General features: G+C 45.4%; 1 protein-coding gene across 1 annotated transcript in view; it reads left to right on the top strand.

Moving 5' to 3' along the window:
- LOC139380479 (ephrin-B2a) overlaps window positions 1–10,534 on the top strand; it is a 25,492-nt gene continuing 14,958 nt past the window's right edge. The window contains exons 1-2 of the mRNA XM_071123175.1: window positions 1–889; window positions 10,129–10,412. Coding sequence (XP_070979276.1) covers window positions 777–889; window positions 10,129–10,412 — 397 coding nt within the window. The 5' untranslated portion in view covers window positions 1–776. The remainder of the gene's footprint in view (window positions 890–10,128; window positions 10,413–10,534) is intronic.

The raw sequence follows: 10,534 nt of genomic DNA, 5'->3' as shown, positions 1-10,534 counted from the left end.
ATCACTTGCAGTTACTTGCAATCCAGGCTCGGCGCTGCATTCAAGCATCCCTACGTTTTCGCCAAGCATTTCATTCGGATCTGCAGGATTCAGCCCACAGCAATTATTTTGCAACCGAAACGGACGCATAGTATGATAACTTTCATTTGAGTTGATTTGGGTTCTTTCATTTTTATTTTTGTTCATTCGATATCATCGTTTTTTCTTAATTTTTCTACTCTCATCCACAGTTCATTTGCAATCAGTTTACACACCACCAGCTCAAAGGGGAATACTATACCTCGAGCCGTTCTCTCTCTTGTCTGCTGCTATTCGAGAGAAGCTCGCGCACTTTGGATTGGTACCGTGGCTGGTTTACCTAGAACCCGACAAACTGGGGATTTAATAGGCTATTTGCGTCTGCGCTTGTGGAAGTGGACATCGGCGGCGACACGGGTCGCCTTTCTGTTGTAAGGAATGTACTCGGTGCTAAGGTCTGCTCACTGAGGGAGAATATCAACGCGCTCTCTTCTCGACTCTCTGTATGAAAGACTGCCGTGCGCCTCTGGTTTTGTATTCCCGAGGAGCTCTTATAAAGGGACTAACTCGGCACCAGGTCCTTCCTTGGAGATGCTCTATATTTGATCGGCGTACGCATTTGCTTCTTCGTCCCTTTTTATCTTATTTGATCGGGATATAGAGTCTAATTGCCTCGGTCATTCTCTTGTGCGTTTTACGTCTCTTTTTTGGACATATCATTTCGGAACGGATTGTGACCCTCCCTGAAGACAGCAATAATGGGGGACTCGATGTGGAGATATTATTTTGGAGTTTTGTTTATTGCGTGCAAGGTGAACTTGTCCCGGGCGATAATTCTGGAGTCCATATATTGGAACACAACAAATACCAAGTAAGTGCCGTCGTCCACACTCATTGAACACGGGAAAAATATGTCCAAAAATACACTATTTAGCGCTGTCCGTGAATTTTGTAAATAAGACTTGTGACGTTATTTAATTACAAAGGTTTCTATAGAAATAGGCTGCCTGACATGATAGGTGTAATACTCTTAACGTATAAAGTGCTAGAACAGCTCATTGATATCCATTATAATGGGGTGATTTTGCGTGGAGAAGCCGGTTTGCGCTGACGGACGCGCACGGGGTGATGGTGGTAACGTACGCTATAGGCGATGTTGATAGTGAGATGATGAACGCTAGGTATTTAGAAGATTCTTCGTTTTCGTGTGTCTTCTGTAGATGGCATCGCGTTAAATTGTGCACACCTGGGAGAACGGATGCTTTTCAACAAGATGTGGTTATAGCATGTTGAGCCAAACTGACTTTGGAATTAATATTACGCCCCACTTCTCCTTGGTCAATAATAGTCAGGCCTACTTCACCAAATTATGGAAAATCGCTCAATTTAAATAATTTGAATTCAAATGGAAGGCATATGATGAAGCCTTTTCATTGTTTATCTTAATTTGCTTCCATTTTCCGCACTAAATGGAATACACGACATTATACATTCAATTTGGATAGCCTATTAAATACATCATTGGCTTTTTAACCGAATGTTATTAGCCTTTATCAAAATAAATGTTCACATGAGGCCTATTTGTAATTGTAAATTATTCACAGAAAGTTGGATCATATTTGTTGACATTAGTTTTAGTCGATGTAGCTGTTCTATGGGCCACATTTTTTTGTTTGGTAGGCCTAACCAACTTCTGAATTTTTACAGTAGGTGCCCAGTCCAAATGAATACTTGGTTTAAGTATCTACTTAATGTAAATATGGCATAATATGGGATGAAATATGATAGTGTAGTCACAACTATTGAACTGAAAACGTTAAGGGCAGAAGGCCTATATCCCCTTTTAACCTGTGGTCTCATTTGCAACCATCACTAACTCTAGTCAGCCCCATGAAAATGGAATTTAACCGGACAGAAAATAGCCCCCAGAGTTGAATTATGCATTAAACATTGCAACCTCAGATGGGGAATTTCAGGGGGTCAAACCCCAATGGGTGGGCTCTCCTCTTTGTGCCCATTTCGTCACGGCGAAACTCGAACTCGCTTAATAATTTAACTTTTGGCTTCAATTCAACAATAATCTTGCAAATATAGCCTAACTATCCCCCCTAAACAGGCATAGATAAGTAAATATGAAACAAGTGCTATCGGGAACGTTACGACAGAAAGTCTAACAGGTGTCCATTGTTACTATTTCTTAATGATTGATAATCACCTTTTTATGAATGCGCGCTCTCTCCTTTATCAGATTGTGGATTCACCTCTGTGAGTTCTGATGGCGTTGTTGGCCTTATTGCTGTACTATTTATCGTCGGAATTTATTAGAGGATTTCGGCATGTACCTCTTCCTAATGAAGAGTTGCTCCGCATGCATAGATTGGTGTCTGGCTTTTGCATGTAGGCTTTTCTGGCCGTGGAATGATGGCGGAAACAACCGTTTGCACTCGGCAGGAATGATGGTGATCATGAAGAAGGATTGAAGTCGTTATCATTGAATCGCCTATAAATCACTACCAAATACGTATATATATCAAAAAAAATTATCTTTCGATGATATACAATATTTACTGTACATGTTTTGAAATCATTACACCAGCCTCGAGTGTGTGAGATGGAGATATAAGGTTGCACAGAAGTATGAGACGCACTCGCAGTGGTTTCGCTCTTAGATCACCGTTTGGAGTTGAGTGGGTCTATAGTGCGGATGCGAGACGATTGATGCGAATAGGCTACACCAAGTCGCAATGACACATGCTTTGCATTAAGCGTTTGCAGGTTCATGTTTATTGGGATGAATCTGTCCTGGAGGCAGAGCTAAAAGCGGTTTTTGCTAGATAGGCCAGCCGCAAAGTCAAAATTGGTCACACACCACTCGAGGCGTAGTGTGAATTTATTTAGGCCAACTTTTAACCTTCCACCGTGGCACGTTGTCTATTGAGGGTAAAAACATCATCAATAAAATACATTATTAATTGTTAAAATCATCAAATAATGATAATACAATAGCCTAATTAATAAATGGTTGGCATATGCTTAGCCTATCCGTATGTCAAAGCCTATTCTAATCTATTTTATGTTTTTAGCAGGCCCAGACCTCCACAACACATGCATATATAGGCCTGTGTGCTTGTAGAAATAGCCTATCTTTTCTTTTCTGTAAAGGGGACGTTCTAAATGGAACACATGCCACATTTATAGCAGCAAAAGCATGCCTTTCAAATTGCTATGTGTAATTTAATGTGGCATGTCACTCTTCTTTTTGAAAATAGCCCCAGAAAGTGTCTACCCTCGAAGCAAGTATAGGCCTTTGCTGGGCCCACAAAGACAGCGGGCATTCCACTGAATTAGCGTGTGTTCTAGAGTTGGAATGAGCGTGTTTGCACATTCTTTACGTTCTGTCTGGGTGATGAGTTCAAAGCTAATGATCAGGTCAGGGGACGTTATTCTCTGGTCATATACGAACCCTTAGCCTAATTCAACTTTGCTATATTCTGCTAGCAGAATTACAACGTTAAATACATTTGACATCATTGGAATAGGCCTACCTAGTCATATGGGATCAAACTGTCGAGTGGGCCTTGAAATACAGCCTCTAACTGTATTTTGAACGCCTAATCTAATTATCTCTCTATTGACGTTTTTAAATGTGCTATACAATTGTCATGAAAGATACCGGTTCCATAAAACATTTTACTTTATTGTCATTAAAACATTTATTTGTATTTAATTTTCTTCAATGATATGCCTTTCTCAATAAAGAATCTTTGATTTTCAAGTCCAATAAGTTGAACAGAGCCTCTCTCCCTAGTACTTTGAGTATTCTTCTTCTTTAGTGTTCAGCCTTGCCTTTAGGCCAGTCCAATGGCTTTGTGTGTAGGCTGAGAGAGTGGAGAAGACCGGAGCTATGCTATTTTCTCTCTCTCTCTCTCTCTCTCTCTCTCTCTCTCTCTCTCTCTCTCTCTCTCTCTCTCTCTCTCTCTCTCTCTCTCTCTCTCTCTCTCTCTCTCTCTCTCTCTCTCTCTCTCTCTCTCTCTCTCTCTCTCTCTCTCTCTCTCTCTCTCTCTCTCTCTCTCTCTCTCTCTCTCTCTCTCTCTCTCCTCACACCATAGGGCCCTCAGTGTGTCGATTTAAACCTCATTGTTGTTTACGCTTTACTACTTTACGACTAATGCCTGAGCCTCCCCAGAAAGACTAGCGCCCCTACTCCCCCATGCCATGGCCACCCCCCTGCCTCCTTCCTCTAGTAATCCATTTTGTAGTTGGGTGCGAGAAACAAAAGGGAGGCCTGCTTTACACGGTTTATGTGAGGGAACGGTCCCTCTTCTCCAGTGCAGTTCATTAAGAGATTACATAGAACCCCGGGCCTTTGTAGCAGGCAGGCAGGCACAGTCCTTTTGTGAATGGGGGAGAAAGGGGGGAGGGATGGGGGAGGGAGGGGAAGGGGGCATAGAGATGTAGATCCATCATGAATGAGTGACGAGGGCAGGCTGAATGTTGTAATGCTGCCCTCCTTCTTCCCCACCCCATCTCGCCCTCTACCATTTTACCCCATCACGATCTACCCAGGGAGTCCCCACTGATTTTGTCTATTCCCCCCTTCTATCTCTCTCAAAGGAAGGAAAATACAAAAAAATCCCCTTGTTTTAATTTAGCTCTCTGTCTTTCGGGAAAGGGTGGGTCGGGTTCGGGCTGGGATTGCAAAATGGAGAAAATGGAAAGAGAAGGAAAAGGGGAGTCGAGAAAGAGAGGGATTGTGGGGGGGAAGAGTGAAATCATCCTGCGTTAACACAGTGTACTGAGAGGTAGGGTTCAATAGACAGGTCTCCCATGACAACGCCCAGAAGAAAAGTTGATGATTAAGGTCGCATTCATGAAAGTCGGAGGGAGGGAAAGGGAAAGAGATTGAGAGAAAGAGAGGTAAAGCGAGAAGGAGAGAAGCATGGGCCCCTACACTGTAAAAAAATACATTTAAAAAAAGACATTGGTTCAATGTACAATTGTAAGGCGACCAGCTGTGATAGGATCGGAGGGTGATTAACAAAAGGTTTATGTGAAAATTGTGTTGGCAAACTCAAGGTCCAATTGCAGCTGGTTGCCTTATAGTTTGTAGGGGCCGTGGGGTAATTATGGGTGGGCTGAGGAGGGCCCCATAGGCCTGGATTAGTGGATGAAAGTTAGGGCCGGAGGCAGAGAGACACAGAGGAAGAGGGGGGGGGGGGGGTAGGGTGGCAGTCTACTGAGGAAGGATAAAGACCGCTGTCCCCTCGGCCGACAAAGGGCGAAGAGGTTACAGCGTGGGTGGATTAACTCCCGCTATCCCCTGTCTTGTCTCATTGTCCCCCTAGACTAATTCATATCCATAGTGGGCCGATGATTAAAAGTCAAACACTGCTGTATCCCTCCCGCCTTCCCACTGTGTTGTCTTCCATCGTTCTATATTCCTCTCCTTTGTTAGCCTCCCTCTTTTCAGGGCTTTCTTAGAACTCTGGGATTGAGGAGCCGAGGCTATCGGGACGGGATTATGTCTTGGCTGTCATCATGGTGGTGTTTGTGTTCTTGGCAGGCCACACAAATAGCTTGTCCGGGATTTAAGAAAGATACGTAGAAAGATAGATAGAGAGAGAGAAGAAATGTAGGATTTAGAGAGAGAGAGAGAGAGAAAGCGAGATAGAAGGGGTGAGAAAGACAGAAATGAAGGATAGATCTTACAGGTTTTTACTGGCAGCAGATGGGACGGTCATAACCCCAAGGAAGCAGAAACACCACCCCCCCCCCTCTCCTCCCCGGCCCGAAACCTCAACCCCATCCTCCCACGGCATCCCCTAAAAAAGACACCAAAGTTGAAAGAGAGAGAAAGGGGGATAAGATATATGAGGAAAACAGATGTCGGCTCGTTGATTTACTGTCAAGCCCCTTTTCGTGTCTCACCCACCTGTGCTCCGGCTCTTGTTTTTTGTCACGTATCGTTGAAGTGAGTGAGTGAGTGAGTGAGTGAGTGAGTGAGTGAGTGAGTGAGTGAGTGAGTGAGTGAGAGAGAGAGAGAGAGAGAGAGAGAGCTGTAGTAAGAGCAGGCACCTGTGGCTATTCTCACCTCCGCACCAAATGGAGTGACAGTAGGTTTATAGGAGAGCCGCCTGCCCGAACTGAGGCAACACTCTTACTTTTGCTTTTACCCACATTGTGACTTTTCTCCAGGCGGCGGCGAGCCCAACACCAGTCGTTTTAGACAGGGTCGAATGTAATTCAAGAACAAACGTAATAGAGTAGAGGGGTATAGGAGGGGTTGTGATCACTTTTCTTCTGTTTTTCCTGAGGTGGGTGCTGTTGTGCCTATTCTCCGGACCCTGTATGTCACGGGTAGGCCCGCAGACGTACACGCACGTATGCACAAACACACACTCCATGCCCACAGGGTTGGACTTAGGTTTCTGCTTTATGTCCATGCACACAAACCATCACGTATGCACACTCACACACTCTCCTGTCCCCCTCACCTTTCCACCCCCACACTTTTTCTCTATGGCCCAGCCGCTGTGATTATAGCAGGTCATAATGTATGTGTGGAGGCCCATGGTGGGCTTGTTAACAGCAGCACAGCCAAGTGATAAACACCGTATAGTGGCCCTCGTACAGCACTCTGCTTGGCCCTTCCACATGAAGCACAGCCCTGGAAATATTTATGACCCACCGAACCTCAGTCACTCACAGGGACAAATGGCAAATGGGGGGAGGGGAGGAGGGATGAGGGGAGGGAGAGGAGGAGGGGTGAAGGGGCAAGTGTGCCTTAAAGCGAGGGTTAAAGCCATTTACTAACACGAGACTCTAGGACAGGCTTTTACTTGTTTACCCCCCTCCCTCCATTTTTCCCCCTTCTCTCCATCACACCATTCGCCCTCCATCCACTCGCTCTCTCTCCCGTTGGTCTGTACCCGGGGTGTGAGAGATGCAGCTGTTGAGTGGTGGCTGTCATGACTGTGTTGAGGTGCAGGGCAGGCGGAGCTGTAATGTCTGGTTCTGTCTCCTCACCCGTCTAGGTGACCTTGCCTACCTGGTGTTTTGTTCTAATGGCTGCCAGTGGGAGGGACAGGGTGTGTGTTACAAACAGATACCTCCACACAGGACACCCCGGGGAGGGGGTGATGGAGGGATACAAAAGAACGAGTGTATAAGCAGGCAATTTCTCCGTTCTTCTTTTCTAATTTTCTATATACCCCCCCCCCCCTCCCTTTTGAAATGTAACTGTCTCAGAGTAAGACCGTTCTTTCTCTCTCTGTGTCTTTCTGCACCCGGCAAAGGCAGATCTCCATTTTGAATTAAAATTCTGAGAAGGAAAAGGACGAGTTCGAGTACCCTACTGTGTGTGTGTGTGTGTGTGTGTTTGGTCGGGTGTTTGACGGAAGACATTTGTGTGAGTGTGTGTTTGTCTTTCTCTGTGTGAGTGAGTGTGGAGGTGTTTATATTCATCTCCTGAAGGTACAACTCCCTGTGAGATAGCTTTCATGCAGTCAAACCACTAGTATTAAAGGGAAGTTAAGCGGTTCCGTGAGAATGCTGTATGTTGCTGACTCCGATAGTATTGTCAGTAGAGGTTCTAATGAAGTCTCGAAACAGACTACGTCATTGTGTGTGTGAATGTGTGTGTGCGTTTGTATGTGTGTGTGTTTGAATGTGTGTCGGCATGCACGTTTCCTTGTGTGTGAAGGGAGTGGACAGAGGGCGGGAGGAGAAGTCTCACCTTCGTACGCAAACACACAGTCACACAGTCATACGCACAGGTGGGCAGTGACTGTTTCCTCGATCCTGACTATCCAAACAAGGGACAAACAGAGCAAGGAGATAGATAAGGAAGTAGAGGGAGGGAGGGAGGGAGGTAGGGAGGGGAGAGAGAGAGAGAGATAGTGATCTGATGTCTAGCTGTTTGTGCAGTAGTGTTTTCATTAAGCCCATGACGCCCTCCGCACCAGCCACAGGCTTTAGCCATGCTAGATCAGCCATGGAGATAAACGCCTCAACACTTACTTCCCTGGCCCGTCAACTCTCTCTCTCTCTCTCTCTCTCTCTCTCTCTCTCTCTCTCTCTCACATGCACACACACACACAATAATTGTTCTACATATCTCTCAGCTCTACAATCATATCTCCATTTTCCATTCCTCATCCCTGAAGCCACTGTAGGCCTTTCTCCTTCGGCTCTCCCTATCTCATTCTCTCTCTTTCTCTCTGTCTTGACCCCCCCCCCCTCTGTAGTAGTGTGATGACACTACATCCATACATTTAGTCTCCCATCAGCTCCGTCTCTCTCTGGGCTCTCAGTGGACATGCTGTACTATAGCGCTGCTGAGTAGCGCCCCAGGGGACACACAGCACTCTCTCGCCCTAGATAAGCACACTGGCCATGTGTGCATGCAACTGTGCACATGGGGTGTTTGTGTGTGTGAGAGACAGAGACAGAGACAAATAGATATGACAGATGTAGGATCTCAATTTGATCGCCATGTTGCAGGATAACGTCCTGCGATGCCGGAAATGTACAACTTGCTCAAAAAGTATTCTATAGTTTGAAATTTCCACTTCCTCTTGATTTTCCTACAGAAATGCTATTTATTATAATCCACATAATAATTCACATTTCGTGTTGCTGCAGGATTATTTTCCTGCTGTATCAAACTGGCTCAAATTAAGATCCCAGATCAGTATGTGATTGTGTGTGTTTGTTTCAGAAAGAGCGGGTATAGTTAGCCTGTAAATAGTCTGTAGCATTGCTCTGCAGTTTGCACTGTTTGTATTCCTTATGACTGTCTGTTCATTGTAATATAGTCTGAGTACAATGGTTGCCACCATTCCCCTGCGTACAAATTCCTCAAGTTTGCTCATGCTTTTGTAGTCAGGCAAAATATGTGTGTGTATATGTGTGTTCCCCTCCATTGGGAGAGAAGTGCTGTATTTTAGGCTTTATAATCACCCTTGATGGCCTAGTCTCAACTCCTCATGCGCTCTCTGAGGGGTCAGAGGTGACTGAAGATAATGAGCCCTCTGCCAGCACAATCCAACACACAACCCAAGGAGCTGAGAAGGGAGGGAGAGAGATTGGGAGGGCGGGAGTGAGAAATGAAAGCAAAAGCGACCCCTGAGGACTGTGTGTGTCCCTCTCTAGCTCCCCATATAGACCCCATATAGACCCAACAGTAGGGTCAAAGTATTGGGACCCCCCTCCAGAGGTTAACACAACACTGTGTCAGATAGACCCAAGCCAATGGATAAGATTTCAAATACAGTAGTACTCAGATTAAAAAAACAAAAACAAGGGGTCCTCAACCCCCCCCACCTCCAGTATTCTGGATAGAACCTGTTGTACTTCAAGGATAACATTGGAAAACATTTCCTTTCTCATTCAAGCACGGGGCCGATTAGTTAACACCATGAATTGAGGTAGCGCCTCCGACTGTGTACGGAGAGGAGAGAAGAGGAAAGCCAGTCAGGGAATGCTGGAGGGGGCTCTCCACTAAGCTCCTAAACTTTCATGTTTTGCATTTAGGGGGAATTTACCTCAGAGGGTAGGTGGATGAAACCCCACCAGTAAAAGTAGGCCTGTGAACAGGCCTCTAGGCATTGTGTGTGTGGTGTGAATGTCTGTGTGAAAAGTTGTCTCATTTTATTATGAGCAAGATCTTCCTAATTTGTACACGGGGACGTTCAGTATCGCCAACATCTCCCTGATAGTGTGTAGGAGCTTTATCTCTTTGTCTTCTCGTCCTTTATCGGTGTAATTACGTGTTCCCTCCATCGCGGCCAGATTAGTGTTAAACACTTCTTTGACTTTGTCTTGAAATATTGGGGTCACTTCTGTCGAAACAACTGCTATACACTGTCATTATCTTTCATCGTCGCCTTGGATTGATGAAGCTAATTAGTAATTAACTCATCAATAATTCAACTGACTTTGCCTTCTTTTGGGGAAAGGAACATTCATTAACGTGCACAAATACTGAATACCTAATGAATTAGAACTGGAGGTCAATTGTTGACCGTATCGAACTGGTTTTTACCTCTCCCCCCATCTCTCCCTCTCCTTCCCCCCCTCTCCTTCCCTCTCCCATCTCTTTCTCTCCAGATTCGTGCCAGGGCAGGGCCTGGTGTTATATCCTCAGATCGGAGATAAGTTGGACATAGTGTGCCCGCGGGTGGATGGAGGGGTGCGTGATGGGGTGGAGTATTACAAGATCCACATGGTTCCCAGGGAGCAGCTGGAGAGCTGCACCATCACCAAGGCTGACACACCGCTGCTCAACTGTGACAAGCCTGACCAGGATGTCAAGTTCACACTCAAGTTTCAGGAGTTCAGCCCCAACCTGTGGGGCCTGGAGTTCTTCAGAGGGAAAGACTACTACATCATCTGTAAGTGCCTCATAGTAACACATATATAAGCGCATTTCCTTTTCTGTTTTTATCGTGAGCACTCATAGCTGTTTGATAGCCAATCACACTTGGCTATTGCTGTTGCTAGGCAAAGATGACCG

The sequence above is a fragment of the Oncorhynchus clarkii genome, chromosome 22 (genome assembly GCF_045791955.1).
Source record: "Oncorhynchus clarkii lewisi isolate Uvic-CL-2024 chromosome 22, UVic_Ocla_1.0, whole genome shotgun sequence".
NCBI classification, from domain to species: Eukaryota; Metazoa; Chordata; class Actinopteri; order Salmoniformes; family Salmonidae; genus Oncorhynchus; species Oncorhynchus clarkii.
Note: the sequence above shows the minus strand (reverse complement) of the source record. Positions and strands in the feature narration are given on the sequence as shown.